The 15033-nt window shown below is 41.9% G+C and overlaps 1 protein-coding gene across 2 annotated transcripts; it reads right to left on the bottom strand.

Annotated features, from left to right (window-relative positions):
- Nucleotide 1: 1 nt before the first annotated feature.
- RPS6KB1 (ribosomal protein S6 kinase B1) lies at nt 2-14871 on the bottom strand. Of its 2 annotated transcripts, XM_053995255.1 has the most exons (15): nt 14707-14871; nt 11507-11556; nt 10795-10915; nt 10391-10459; nt 9846-9993; nt 9172-9229; nt 8739-8839; nt 7796-7886; nt 7503-7593; nt 7103-7210; nt 6743-6805; nt 5917-5994; nt 4488-4595; nt 3819-3931; nt 2-3327 (listed from the first exon to the last, which is right to left on the bottom strand). In XM_053995255.1, exons 1-15 carry the CDS (start codon nt 14776-14778, stop codon nt 3090-3092), a joined length of 1509 nt encoding a protein of 502 aa, XP_053851230.1. In that variant the 5' UTR covers nt 14779-14871; the 3' UTR covers nt 2-3089. The 2 variants fall into 2 exon arrangements, with proteins under 2 accessions (XP_053851230.1, XP_053851231.1); XM_053995256.1 differs by lacking the exon at nt 3819-3931.
- Between the last annotated feature and the right edge of the window lie 162 nt (nt 14872-15033).

Genomic DNA, 15033 nt, shown 5'->3' with positions numbered 1-15033 from the left:
GTTGATTTTTATCTTTTATTATGAGCTAATACCAGGATGACATTCAAATGTCAGATGGCACAATTAAGACAGTCTTGGTAGGAATTATTCCAGCATTCCCAAAATTACAATTTAGTACACGAATGGCGTCAAATGTATGCATCACTCCCACAGAGAAAAATTATGGAATTCTGAATATCTTCTACCAGAACAGTTTCTGCATCAAATGGGAAAAAGAAAAACTGCTGGTAACACAGCTGACCTAGAAACCTTTTCTGGTAATGACCTGCAGAACAAAATATTTCCCTATTTAACATCTAGTAAAAAAAAATATGACTTTTGTTCAAGTTTAATACTTTTTTATATGGTTAGCCACAACAGGTATTAACCTCAGTTTTACTATATTTTTGTAATGCTACAAAAATCCTATAAAATCAAATTATAGTGAATTTTTCAGTGATTATAATTAAAAAAGCGCAGCTTGTACAAAATAAAAAAAATAAGATTCTATACTCTAATGAAAAATTTAAGACATTTTTAAATGAACAAAAGAAAGCACTTGTTAAGCTCTCCAATATTCAATGCATTCTGCACTTATCTGAAATAGCCAGACAGGAGCTAGAACTCCACTCCCCTTAGTTCACAACTAGTAATTTTGACACTATTATATATATATATAGAGGATCTATGTCTGATATTTTTACAAATAAATACAGGATAAACCATATTGCATAGTGTGTGCTTGCTGTCTGAGTCACACTCCCAAAGTTTCACAGTTATGGTAGGGAATTCAACTTACAATCTCCGGGCTGAAACATTGACAGTACATGGAATTTCCTTGGAAAACCAATGGGTTGGGTTTGTGATTGATCAGTGAACTCAGACAAACAACTCTTGCCATTCTTGCCAGCCATTAAACCAATTCCACTGGACAATTCTATCCAGCCAAGCAAAAAGCAACTGTTAGCTGTAACTAGGAACAAGAGAGATCTGCCTCTAAAAAGTTCTTTTTTTTTTTCTTTTTCTAAACCAAGTTCCTTTATCCTCAGTGAATGTCAGGAAAGTCCAGGTGCTGTGTGTTTGCAGACAGGCCCAGTGCAAACACTCCTGGATTTTGGTTCCACCAAATCACCCGTGGCCACGTCACCAACTGAACAATGGCAATCTTCCAATATGTCACTGTAAGGTAACTTGATTTTCCTGCTAAAACTAAAAAAAAAATTATATTTTTCAACAAAAGGCTTATCAGGAAGTTAAAAAAAAAAAACCCCTAATTTTTGCTCAGTCATAACCATTTTTTGTGTTGGTTCTTTGTTAGCATCAAGCTATCGCTGAATCCTTCTGCCTTGCCAATTTCAGCAAAGAGCACTGTGACTGGATTCAATGCTTACAGAGAGTTTTATGGCTTGGATCCTATGGCTCAAAAAGATTCAGTATCCACAGAGTAAGCAGAATCTAGAATAAAAAAAAAATCCCTACTGTTGTGAAACACCAGAAGTAGACTTTGCACAGTTTGACTAAAAGATAATGCAACGTGTGGCAGGCAAAAAGTGACAGGACTTGTATGCAGCTGCATGATCATCTCCACACACACGCACACACCATCCACACTCTAACTCTAGGGTAAAGCTCTGCAGATATTAACCCTTTCACCAGCTATGTTCATGGAAATGCTTTCTCTTTAAGGCAGGAAGTATTTAAAGTAAGGTAAAGTTTTACCTTTATTTTATTCTTTGTACCTGTAAGTCAGTTGTACAGATCGTGACAATTTTTAAAAACATAAATAGTGTCCTTAAGAACATGTTTGCTAAATTAAAGTTTTGCTAAAGTTCTGACCCACTGTGGAAGACATTCACTGAAAGGCCATTGAACACTTTTCTCATACAATCAGCAAATTTATTGCCCCAGCATAGAAAAAAAATGTTGATAAATTTAGAAATGTATAATGGCAGTAAACTACCATAAGCAAAATTTCATTAATAATAATGATAATAATTTTTAAAAATCCTCAAATTCTTACCCACTGGTTACAAAAATATTTATTTCCTTATACTCTGGAGGATTTGTCTGTGTTTCCTGTGGTACTTCCTAGAGATTTCTACTGACCTTGTGTTCTGCTCACTGTTGATCTCTCTGTGGGTAAGAATCTGAGCTGCCAAGCTGTGCCCAGCTGAGGCCCAGCGTGTACAAAAGTGATGTTTCCCAGTGAAATGTCTGCTGAGGACAGGCATGAAATAAGCAGGACGTGTGTGAGCCCGTGGCTTCCAGTTAAGCCTAGAACATAGCAGCACTGCTGTTTGATTAGATCCATTTGTCTTTGCAGGAACAAACAGGGATTTCAGCTGGGGAAGCAGGGAAACAGTTCTCTCCCAGCCCACACTGCCAGGCTGGTCAGTGAGTGATTCATTTATTGATTGGTTGGTTCATGAGGAGGAGAATCAGAACTAGAGCCTTGAACTTTCTTCACAGCAACCAATTAAGTTTGCCTTTTTCATTTTGGGATACTTTCCATAATGAGCTGAATCAAAAAATCTATTTGAAAAATATATCTTTTTTTTTTTATATATATATATATATAAAAAAACCTCATTATGTTTTGAATGTGAAACACCAATTAAGTTTAGCTTTCCTCTTTGATTCCACCCCATTGTAGGAAACCGCTTACCGAAGCTTGCATGCTAATTACCCCTCAGCTGCAAGCCTGCAGGCATTCCAAACCCTGCCTAGTGAAAGGGCCAACCCTCCTCGACACATTCACGACTACACCAGTGATTCTGAAGCAACATCCTGCCCCTTAATACTGTCAGTTTCGAGCTCTCAAGCTGAAAGATCCTTGATAAGGTGAGAAGATGTCACTGGAATCAGTAAGATGATGTGCCTAGAGTTCTGCAATACCATTTGCTAAAGTTTTTTTTTTATGCACCATTGATTGAAAGGAAAAAAAAAAAAATCCATTTTTCTTTGCTTTCCAAGTCTCTCTGTGCAATGACCGATTCTTTGATACTGTCACTTTTTAAAAGCAAACCAAACTAGCCCTCAAATTTCAGCTTCAAGGGGGCTCTTGTCCGTTCCTGGTTTTCCACCTTGCAAGGCTTACAGAAATGGTGTTGTCATAGATTCATGCGCAAGTGCTCCGGTCGTTTGGAAATCATGGGAAAAGCCTGTTTTTTGTAGGGCCCAGAGTTTGGTTGCCGGATTGGAAGTGGTGCTGAAGCCTCTCCACAGACTGTCACATCCATTTGTTCTATTCCACTGGTCTCCATCGGGTATTCCACAGGTGTCTGGGTGTTGGATGCGCCGGCAGAAGCACCTCTTCCCCAGAATTCCCCAGGGGAAAACTTGACAGGGCTTTAAAACAAGAAATGCAGAAAATCAGAGATGCACACATACAGAGCACCAAGGTGTTCCCTTACTCTGCAGGAAACTCCACCCAAATGCCTATGGAAAAGCAATTCTACTTCTTCCTTCCACTTCCAGGAGTTTGAGAAATTTCCATGTCTGGCTTCTGTAAGAGCCTCTTGTAAAATTCTCTCATTTTGAGGTGATAGCAGAAGGGTTTTTCTGTACTAACACGATTCTTCAGTGCTTTAGTTCTGAAACAGTTTTAGCTGTATCAAAGTCACCACTGAGGCTGTATCAGCACTGAAAAGCAACAAATTAGAACTTCATGTGCTGCCCAACACCACAGATTTGTCTTTAATAATGTGGTTTATAAAGCAGACTCACTTCTCATGGAAGTGCTAGGCTTACTCAGAAGCAAGGCTGCATTTTATATTTCTAGTGCTTCAACTACTTGTCAAAAAGTGTATTGCAAAAAAAAGAAAAAGAAGATAAAGTACCTGACTGGTGTCCTAGGGCTACCTATGAATCTGCGAGGTGATCGAATTTTTGGTTCAAAAGAAAATTTCTCTTTTACGCTTTCAAGTACAGATGGAGCCACATACGTAAAACCCTGCAAAACAGGAAAAAGGCACTGCAACTCACAGGCAAGGATGCATTCAGGATCACTTGTGCAGTTATGAAAATCTGATTATTACAGGAAAGTTGTAAAAAGAAGAGTCAATGTAGACAGATGAACCTTTACTCACTCCTTGAAGCAAACAGTGGGACTTCAGGGAGTTGCTACACCCCAGCTATTTTTCCTCACATCACTGATTCCCACAGGCACATTCAATTAATTTTGCTCTCTGGACTGGCCATTGTTGTCTCTGCATGGCTGTGAAAGCAATGCCATGTGCAGGGTTCACAGTGCAACTCTGAATCAGAATGCTGACATTCCACAAGGGCAGCACTGTTTGTTGGCTGCTGTACAAAGACAAGTCAGCACCAACCAAAGTATTTTCAAAGCCTTTAAACATTTCAAACCTGTTACAGGACGTGGGTTTAGTTAAGACAGTTTGCTTCGAGGTGTTAGGAGTCAATAGAATGGATTTAGCTGAAATGCCCCCCTTTCCAGCAGCAAATCTCCCTCTCCACAGTTGCTCCTCACTCGTCCCTGGTTCACTCACCAGAAAAACCTGGTTGGCACTTTCACTGAGAGTTGAGTCATCTGGGCTATCAACAGGTGTCTGACGTGTAAACTTTGAATCAAACTGGCTCACATCCTCTTCAGATTGCTTTGCAAAAACAAAATGATTAAGGGTTTATATTACAGATATCAACCAAATGGCTCAGCGGTGAGCAGTGCAGCCTCTGGATGGAGTTCATTCCATGGGTTTTTGGCAGAGCTCTGCTGGAGGAAAACCCTGGAGTGGTGTCGGAATCCTGTCGCTGCCAGTGGGAGGTCACTATGGGCACTGACACTGAGAAATAAAGGCAAGGGGGAGGGGCAAAAATTATGGATCAAAAAGGAACACGAATTAAAAAGATGCCTTTAAAAAAAATCTAAAATTACAAACAAAAGCTTTTAGAAATACAATGCCAGTTTCTTGCAAGTTTAGCCCTTGTCACAACCAGTATAGAACAGTTGCAACTATTTAGTTTTTGGAGGCCTCTCCAGATAATTTTGTCCCATTTTTGCAGATATAGAAGTGTTTATAGTCTGAAGGATAGAGGACAACTCTGGGATAAGTGATTATGAAGAATATTGTTTTATTTGCTTAAAGAAGAGCAGTAATTCCAAAATCCCTTCTTTATTCCCATGTGTCACTGGAAAGGCAGCAGGTACTCATTTGTGTAAACCTTCATGTGACCATGGAAGGACAAGTTGAAAAACCATCTGGTTTATACAAGAAACCTCCATAAAATTGCTACTAACAGAAAAACCCCAAACCACCTTCAGATAAATATTTGGAAATACTAGTCTTGAGTCTTTTTGAGGGGTAAAAGGTCTGGAGTCCCCCATGCTGTAGAATGCTTGACATTAGTGATGCTTAAGCCAGTTTTAAGTGAGAATTTTAGTAGGTGGGAATTACAGAAGTGGCAATACCCACAGCTGCTGGAGCTGACTGTACCCAGAGGGAAAAACAGACACCATCCAAATACAAGATGGGATAATAAAAACTTATTCATCACATCACTAGTTTGAGGTAAACTCTAACTACTGCTTATAATGCACAAGATGCATTGTAAAGATTAATAAGCAAACACAGAAAATGCTTAATTAGGTGATTTCATTTACTTTTGCTTAGCAACTCTACTTGAAACTAAGTACTGACTTACTGTAGAGGGTTTAGAAGCTGATCTCAGAGTGAACTGCACTTGCAGGTCTGTTTAACCTACGGGTCAGAAGCAGGAGGAATTCAGACTGAAGCAGATCAGGTGCTAGATCAGATCTGCCAGCTTTAATTGAGGGTGAATCAGTCCCCTGAGTTGATATAGCTCAAGTACCAGGAATCAGTGGCACTCCAGTTTGTAAAGTGTATGTTTTAAGTTTTATTAAGAGCTTTGCTAAAGGCACACAGGGCATATCTCTCTCCCAGTACTGCCAGTACGTACCAATAAGGGTTTAAAAGGAGGTTCCACCTTGCGTGCCAGCAGCTCGTCCCAGTTGATGTGTCTGAAGAACGCGTGAGCCTGCAGAGGGACAACAGCACAGTCAGCACCTGCCTCCAGGGCACAAAGCCCAGAGCTTCACCATTAACTCTTCTATCCAGACCCTCTCTCTGGGGTGTTTCTTTCCAAAATCACATTTGGTTTAGTGTAGAATATTCTGCAGCACTACCTCGGAGTAGGTGGAAGAGCTGAGAATTGAGATCACACCTCCAAGTCAGACAACACGTCCCCATTTCCTTGGGAGTGTCAGAAAAAGCCAGTTTACAAGCAAAATACCTCTGCATCTTCCAACTTCATAAGTTAAACCATGACAAAATGCTGCAATAATGACAAATTATCAGAACTGTGACATATGGAGGACTCTCTAATACTTGTCAATATCACCACAAAAACAAAGTCAAGCTGGAATGCCACACTTCTCTCTTCAGGGAGCTGCACTAATACAGGGTTGGCAAGGTTTTCATCAGAGTGCTGAGAATATCCTCACCCTTCCAGGGCTGCACCATTAGCATTGTGCAACTACTAGAAAAGATCTACTGCAAGACAGAGCTAAAGAATACAAGTTATTTTCCAAATCTCAAATTACCAAATAGCCAGGCAGCTGCTTTTGTTAAGCTTTAAAGACTTCAGGTTTTGATGAGTTGTCACATTTGGCTGCCTTTCTGCTCATTACCCTTCAAGACAGACACTCTCCTTCCCTGAGGTACCTTCAAAGCTGTTTTATTTTCAGTGAGGTCATTTAAGAAGTCTCAAGTAAAGTTCAAGTTACCTGAACTTCTCCAGCATCTCCAGGACCAGCTCCTAGACGTGAGGCAGCATTTCTTTTTAGCAGCTTGATGAGAAATAACACCCAAAAAAGCAGAATTAGTTATGCTGTTATAACCAGACTAGTTCTGCCATGAATCATCACTTCAATGAGTACCGTGCAGAATGAATACAGAACAATTAGAAAAATCTGCATTCACTTGAAAACAGTTGTATTTTCAAGGGAAATCACTTTCTGTACCACTCAGCGAAAAAGTGATTTAAGCAGTAATAAACCAAGCTTGAACTGAACAGCCACAGTGGTATCCTTTACATTTCTATTTTCTACATACAAGTGGACTACTGACAGCCATTAAAATTCTACCTTTTTAAGCAGATCTCTGGCTTCTTGTGTGAGGTAGGGAGGCAAGTTGAGTTTACACTTGAGAATCTTGTCAATCGTTTTCTTTCTGTTCTCCCCAGTGAAAGGAGGCTGGAAAGCACCATTGAAAAAGGAGGAAAAACAGGACTTGTTCAGATCTTTAATTTGTGTACACAGAACTCACTTCAGTCATTTATAAAGCAGGTAAAACTACTGCAAATAGGCACTGTTTGGATAAAAGCAGCTCATGTCTGTAGTCAAACTTGAGAGCTGGATTTTGGTTCTTTCTTACTTGCAGTGTGTATATATACAATAGATGTATTTATACATGCAGCTGAGTTAGGGTACAGGGAAGCAGAAAAGCTACAAAGGGAAATACATGCAATTATAACTGTGCACCTACTGCTCCAGTCAGCATGTCATACATTAATGCCCCCAAACTCCACCAGTCCACAGCACGGTTATGCCCACTCCTCATCAAGATTTCAGGGGCCCTATAAGCAGAAAAATCAAAAATAGGAAAGTGTTTTAATGAGCTTAATACTAATTGTGACTGCTAGTTTCAAACAAAACCCCATTTATTAAGTAAAGTTGTGCTAAATGACTGAACATATGAACCACCAGTTAAAAAAGGCAAACCACAGCCATTACCCCCAGAGCAGAGCAATACTTTTTGTATTTCATCGTGCAGCTCACATGTATTCAATTGTTCCACAGAATGTGTGTGTGACTGTTCCATCGTGAATGGATTCTTTACATAACCCGAAGTCAGTCAGTTTTACATGACCTGAAATTAAATAGATCAAATTTAAGACTTGTCAGAATTCTGCCATTTGGAGAAGTAACACTGAGAAAAATTTGGAATTTTTAACATGGATATGTAATTACTCTGAATTACTTCCACGTATGATCTGACAAAGCAATGCAGCTATAAAATAGAACAAGGTAATCGCATTTAAAGAGAAAACCAAGTGCTGCCACTTGACAAACTACCAAAGCTTATTCAAATACAGACAAATGTATTTAAACATGAAGACTGTAGAGCATCATTTAGCTAAAAAGTAGGTTACTGAATTTTCCTGTCTGCTTCAAAATGCACAGAATGATCTTCAACAAACTGTAAAGTGCCCCGAATAATTCAGTACAAAGACTCAGACTAAGTAAACACGTTGTTTAGGAAAACATGAAAATTCTGGGTGGTACAGACTGCCAGACTAATCAGTGTCACAGTCACTGGAACAGTGCAATCAGGAACTGAAACTGCTAAGTCATTTCAGCCACAGATGATTTGGCATCCTACCCAAACTGCCTTTCCTACCATCACTCATCCCCATTGACTAAAATGTCACAGGTTCTACTTCACAATGATCCAACAGAAGAAAAAAAATCCAGAGGTGCAGAAATGGCAAATCAACCACTCAAAACATGTCTGAGTCCATGGAACTGAGCTTTCTGTGGCCTGTTAAACCCAGGAAGCTGAGTTTGAGGGCAATTAGCTCTGGCAGCTCTTCACTTATCCCAGGAGTGGTACAACCCTGCCACTGTTCTCTAAGGAGATTCACCTAAAACTGAGGTGCTGTGACCTTTGGGAGAATTGTTTTCAAAGGACTGGCAGCCTGACTCATGACTAGAGTTCTACCTTGATGATTAAGCATGATATTTTCTGGCTTCAGATCCCGGTAGATGATTCCTTTTTGATGCAAGTGCCCTAGTGCCATGGAGATTTCTGCCAAGTAAAAGCTGAAAGGGAACAAAAATCAGACATATTCAATCATGCAGAGCATCTTGAGCAAATCTTTCACAGTTTTCAACCCCCAAACCTTGACCACTGCCCTATGGACAGAGCCTCACTGAGCAGCCAGCAGTGGACCCTCCTCTGTTGTAAGACTGGAGTTCCACCAGCACAAACTGGTGAGGGCAGCACAAAACTGGTGAGGGCAGCACATGTCCACCCTCCCCAAACCCACTGAACTGCTCTTTCACTACACTCTAAAATGAATGAGTAGTTAAATATAGTTTAAGCACTTGGAATAAAACCCAAACTATTAATTTACAAAAATAGCTTCACTTACCAGGCTGTGTCTTCCATAAATATCCCTTCTCTCTCTAACTGCATAAATAGTTCTCCTCCTGTCATGAGAAAAAATAGATTGTACTCAATTAAAAGTATCATTTTAAGTCAGTCAAAAGTCTATTTTCTAGGAAAACTATAAGCAACAGGTATTTTTGCCTGCTGTACAATAGGCTGTTTCACAAAAAAACAACTGAGCCACTGTTCTGTTACCCTCAGGATTCCAGCAACCTGAAGAAATCAGCATTTAAAAACCAAGAGCATTTCTGTCCCTGTTTTTTGTAGTTACAGCTTGAAAAAATTGCTTCTAATCTGTGTCTCTTTCCCTAACCATGAAATAAAGGTATTCTGTCACAAAGAACCTGCAAGGACTAAACCCTCAGGTAACTCTGTAGCATTGCACAGAACACACAAAAATGACAAATCTAGTGAAGGGAAAGTCTTAAAACCCCTTCTCTCCTGTACTGTCATGAAAAACAACTATTTTATGTTTAATTCCTCTTTATTGTATGGAATTAGAAAATTTATTCATGTTCTTCTGTGTATTTTTAATACAAACCTGTTTCATAAGACACCAAGCCATCATTCATTGGCCTTTTACTTGTAGGGTAAGAACCCCAAATTCTTGATTGTGCAAAACCCCAAGAAGGAGGTAAAAGAATGTCATATACTGACCACTGAGATACTCAAGGATGAGGTAGAGTTTTCCACCAGTCTGAAAGGCATAAATTAAGTCTACAATGAAGGGATGTTTCACTTCCTCCAGTATATTCCTCTCTGCTTTCGTGTGAGCTGTATCCTTGGCATTCCTTACAATCATTGCCTGCAAAAAGCAGGGATATGTGAGCACAGAATATGCTAAACAAGGCAGACTTTTATACTGAGTTCAATTCTGACTTTATTAAATTACAGCGCTACACAGGAGTTAGCAACAGCATTAAAAAATTACATTTCACCACAATATCTACATAAGAGGTTTATTTCATAGAATCACACAATCATTTAGCTTGGAAAGGACCTCCTGACCTATTTAAATGATCCGCTGAGAACTACCCAGACAGAAAAATTTGGAGTTTAATTCCAATTGTATCTGAGTAAAAACTGTATATATCCTAGAACTTATTTTAGGTATATTTAATCATTAGATAATTCTAAAATGGAGGGATATATATATATATTTTTTTTTTTTAGATTCAGATAGTAGTGAAATTCAGGTTTACCTTTTTAAGTACTTTCATGGCAAATATTTTCCCGGTGTTTGCTCCGGTTACTTTTCGTACTTGAAACACCTAAACAACACCAACACAATGGCAATCACATCATTCAGCTGCATTAACTGCCACCAGCTAAAAAGCAAAAGTTGTGCAAAAGAGAGAGAGAGAGGAGATCACCCACAAACTACAAGGCAAGAAGCAGAGATTGGATGCAGAATGAGTTTGGGACATTCCCTGCTGCTCCCAGCAGTGAGGCTCTGCCAGGGAGCTCAGTGCCAAGCTTGGCAGCTGGGGGTGCTTCTACCCCATTGCACCTGTGGCAGAATGGACTTTTCAGAGAGGGACTGGAATGAGAGCAAAGCAGGGGAGCACTGAGGGTGTGAGGGACTCGGTGCTGGAGGGTTCCTGACCTTGCCGTAGCCGCCTTTGCCCAGCACGCGCAGCAACTCGAAGCACTCCGGCCGGATCTTCTCGGGGCCTCTGTTCACACTGGTCTCTGAAATCTCAAATTTTTCACAATGTTCCATCCCACTGCAGAAAAGCAGAACAAAGCTGTGAGTCTACCTGGTACTGAGAAGTGAGCGAATGAAAGCACTGACTCCCTGGAAAGTGTTTGTCTGCCTAACAGTGACAGATCTGGAGGGCTCCCAGCACCAGGAGTTATTGTTTGTTGTGTGCAAAGCTGCAGCTTGCACTGAGAAGGTTGCCTGCAGATTTTGGGGATTTATAGTAGCAAGATTTCCTTCAAACCCCTTCAATTTAATGCACAATACATCTCTGCATTACACCAGAATTAAGTTGAGAGGATGAAAATCCCAAACTGACTCAGATATTTCTTTGTATCATTATATCCATATTACAAATATTATTCACAGGCAAGAGATTTATTAGGAGAAACAAGGATCAAAAGACAAACAGCAGCTTTCACCAGAATTCTTTTTATTATTTTATTTCAAGATACAATAGACAAATCTTTATGTGAGGAAATAGTGAAACATCTAAAAACTACTCAAAATGGAACCAGAATGACAAAATTTTCTATTGATCTTAACAATGTGACAAAATTAGAAGTTATTTGTGGTGGGCATGAATGATATGGAATATTTTCTAGCAGCAACTTACAGGTCATATTGGCCAACTCCTCCATGGTCCATGCTCTCACTTAATTGACCCTGGGGATGAGAAGTGTAGGAGAAAGATGAATTAGAAAAAGAAAAGCATTAAAAATAAATGCACTGATGTGGTTTACAACTTTTTAAGTTTGAGAAGACAAAATCTCTATATAATTAAATAGGTCGGGAATAAAAAATTATCAGCAGAAGATCCAAAAATCTGTTACACTCTGCCAGACTTGCAGTACTGCCATGAGTCTCAAACAGTGACACAGGGAACCCCTGTCTTACCTGGCTGCATTGTTATCCAATCACTTAAATATCAGAGGTACAATTTCACACCCCCAAGTGAACTTGAAAAATGTTAAAGTATTGCAAGTTTCTTTAAAATTCCCCTTACACAGAAATGTTTGAGTCCTGTTGCAGTACTATACAAATGAGATCAATAATAAAGATTATGTGAACAGATGAACTGGGACTCCTCTGCACTAAAAATCTACTGAGAAGGTTTTATTATTTTATATTGGTTAGTCAAATGCCAATAGTGATGAAAGAATTCAGCTTTACTCTGATGTTAAACACATTTTCTGACCAATAATCAGTACTGAAAAAGTTCCTGCACTTCAGCACCAGAACCAGTCACCATTAAGGAATGAGGCTGAATTCTGAAGAGATATTTTCCTCAAAAAAATTTTAACCTGATCCCTTCCCTCTAAATGTGGCTCTGCATAGCAAAAGAAATGCAAAGGCAGCAGACAGCTGGAATGAATGCAAATAGAATGTCAGGGGCAAGCTTCTAGTGAGCTGCTGTACAGTCACATTCTTATTTTTAAAAATATGGACACAAAATAACAACTGTGAATTCATGGTGAACAGCCTGGGACCTACAGACTGATATAAATATGAGTGACTTGTGAAATTCAGAGGAGAAGAATAAGAAAACCCACTGAGATCTGCAAAAATCAGCCCAAGCCAAGGAGTGCATTTTAAAATATTATCCAAGTGAAAACACTAACCAAAGAAAACTCAAACTTTTTTCAACAGCTTCCAGACCATTTCAATGTTAAAGTTTACAGAGGCTGGTTTATTTTGGGTGATCTAAAGGGGAATTCAACTCTTGGATCCACCTACTAATACCACAAACAATTAAGAAGTCCAAAAGATCAGGTTTGTTTCCAGCTCAGAGAGCTGCCAGCTCATGTCCTCCTGTTGACATTTATTAGAGGAATCCAGCTTATTGACATGTTTCACAATAAAAGCCACTAGAGCTGCCCTTGACCCCACTCTTAGATGCCAACAAATGAATTTTTAAAAACTCAACCCAGAGAATAAACACCCCTCAGTTCCCAGAGCAACTCCTCCTGTTACCCAACGGCTCTGGCAACGTTTACGTGTGCTGCTCCTGCTCCTGTGAACTTTGGGTTTCATTCTCAGTATTAATTTAACCAAAAGTCACTTCAGATACCATTCTGGCATTTTTTCAGGGTTCCTTCTCACATCACAACACCAAGAAAGGCACTGGGAAGCCACCAGCCCTTCAGTCCATACATTGCTTCATTTATTACAAACACCTAAATTAAGGCTGAGGCTTTTTTCACCATAATAATTAGTGCAAACAACCACATGGCTTTTGAGGAAACTCCTTTTAAACAAGGCTTCAGATTTTTTCAGGATGGCTGTGCCTACTCAGAGCCACAACTGAGCTCTCTGGGCTCTTCCTGGACTCAACTTTTTGGGAGATATCAGAAACCAATACCAGAAATTTGACAACACAGTCCTGAGCGTTCCCCTTGCTCATTCCTGGATCTCCACTGCTCTGGCTGCATCTTCTCTCTGATCCTAGCAGGACACACACCCTGTGGAGATAACTTCCATTGGAATGCTGTTCCCTCACACATTCCTGGTGTTCCCCTCCTTCCTTGCTCTCAAGCCCATTCTCACCCTCCTTTATCTGTTTGCCAAAAGGCACCTGAGAGCAACCAAGGCTGCCAAAGTCCATAAAGATGGCAGTCATGGCAAGGTTTTAAAATCCACAACGGTCTCATTGTTCCCTGAGACTGAATTACAGGAACACAAGAGAGAACAAACTCAACTTTCTGGCCACCTCGATCAGAACCTGTTCTTGGCAGCATTAACAGGGTGATGCAAGAAACATTTTCTAAAGCCAAGTGTTTTATTGATTATTGAGGTGACAGACAGAGCTTCTCCTGCAGGCTGAGAAGCTTTCAAGCCTTCAGCTGTCAAAACAAAGTCTCTGCAGGTTCCAGGGAGTGTGGCTAACAGAGTATCTGCTTATCTCCCGAGGGGAACTACCTGGAGGGAACCTACAGCAAACATGGAAGGGACTTTTTACAACAGCATGGAGGTTTAGATTAGATATGAGGGGGAAATTCTGCCCTGGGAGGGTGGGGAGACCACGGCACAGGGTGCCCAGAGAAGCTGTGGCTGCCCCATCCCGGGAAGTGCCCAAGGCTTGGAGCCACCTGGGATAGGGGAAGGTGTCCCTGCCCACGGCCTGAGATCTTTAAGGTCCATTCCAACGCAAATCGTTCCATGATTCCATGATCTCAAAGACTCCAAGACTGTCATTAGTATTTAAAGAGCAGAAAATAAATGCACTGGCAGTTTTAACAACAGCAAAGGGTTAATATACAAACCAGTATCAAAAAGCAACACAAGATCTAGAAAAACATAAACAGATATGATGCAACAAAATCCCCCTAAGGTTTTGACAGGATCTACATGAGCATCACGAGGTGCAAATTGCACATTATCAGGTGCGCTGCTGGGAGAGCACGAGATGCAGACGGCGCTGACCCGCCTAACGCAGCATTTCAAACCTCGCCTTTTAATTTTGGCGCGAGAGCAGCGACTTTACACGGCTCCAGAAAGATCGGCATTCCTGCACTGACGTTCGGCCATGTGACAATACAGAAATAATTTAAAAAAAAAAAAAAAACCCCGCTGCGGCGCTTGTGCCGCGATCCCGAGGCCGAAGTTCCGCGGGGAAGAGCTGCGGCGCTGCCCGCAGCCCCAGCGCGCTCCGGGCGCGGACGTCCCGGGGCGGCACGGGCGGCTCTGGCCGGGCACAGCGCCGGCCCCGCCGCGCTCCCGCCGCCGCCTCAGCGCGGCCCCCGCCCGGCCCCGCGGCGCCTCCCTCAGGCCCCGCGGCCTCCCCCGCTCCCTCCCCGGCCCTGCTGCCGCTCTCACCCCCTCCTCCAGCTCCTCGTCTGAGCCCGCGTCCTCGGGCTGGTCCAGGTCGATGTCGAACACTCCCGCCATGGCGCCGCCGCCCCTCGCTGGCTCCGCCGGGTGCCCGGGGCCTGCGCCGCCTCATGGGCCCGCGCCCCGCAGCGCCGCCGCGGCCGCCATCACCGGCTGCGCGGCCGCAGCGCGCCTGCGCCCCCCGCCCGCGCCCGCGCCCGCCGCGCACGCGCAGCGCGCGTCCCGGCCCCGCCGAGCCTGCGCGGTGAGCGCGCCGCGCGCCCGCCCGCCCCCCGGCAGCGGCGCGGCGCCTGCGCGGAGGCCGCGGTGAAG

This window comes from Vidua macroura, chromosome 20, assembly GCF_024509145.1.
Source record: "Vidua macroura isolate BioBank_ID:100142 chromosome 20, ASM2450914v1, whole genome shotgun sequence".
NCBI classification, from domain to species: Eukaryota; Metazoa; Chordata; class Aves; order Passeriformes; family Viduidae; genus Vidua; species Vidua macroura.
Note: the sequence above shows the minus strand (reverse complement) of the source record. Positions and strands in the feature narration are given on the sequence as shown.

What these genes read in the sequence shown, in the direction of transcription:
- RPS6KB1 (XM_053995255.1), bottom strand. Translation starts at nt 14,778, where the DNA reads ATGGCGGGAGTGTTCGACATCGACCTGGACCAGCCCGAGGACGCGGGC. An exon ending in TATCATGCTTAATCATCAAG is followed by an intron (nt 7,887 to 8,738) that starts GTAGAACTCTAG and finishes ATTTAATTTCAG; the next exon opens with GTCATGTAAAACTGACTGAC. An exon ending in TGTGGAACAATTGAATACAT is followed by an intron (nt 7,594 to 7,795) that starts GTGAGCTGCACG and finishes TTCTGCTTATAG; the next exon opens with GGCCCCTGAAATCTTGATGA.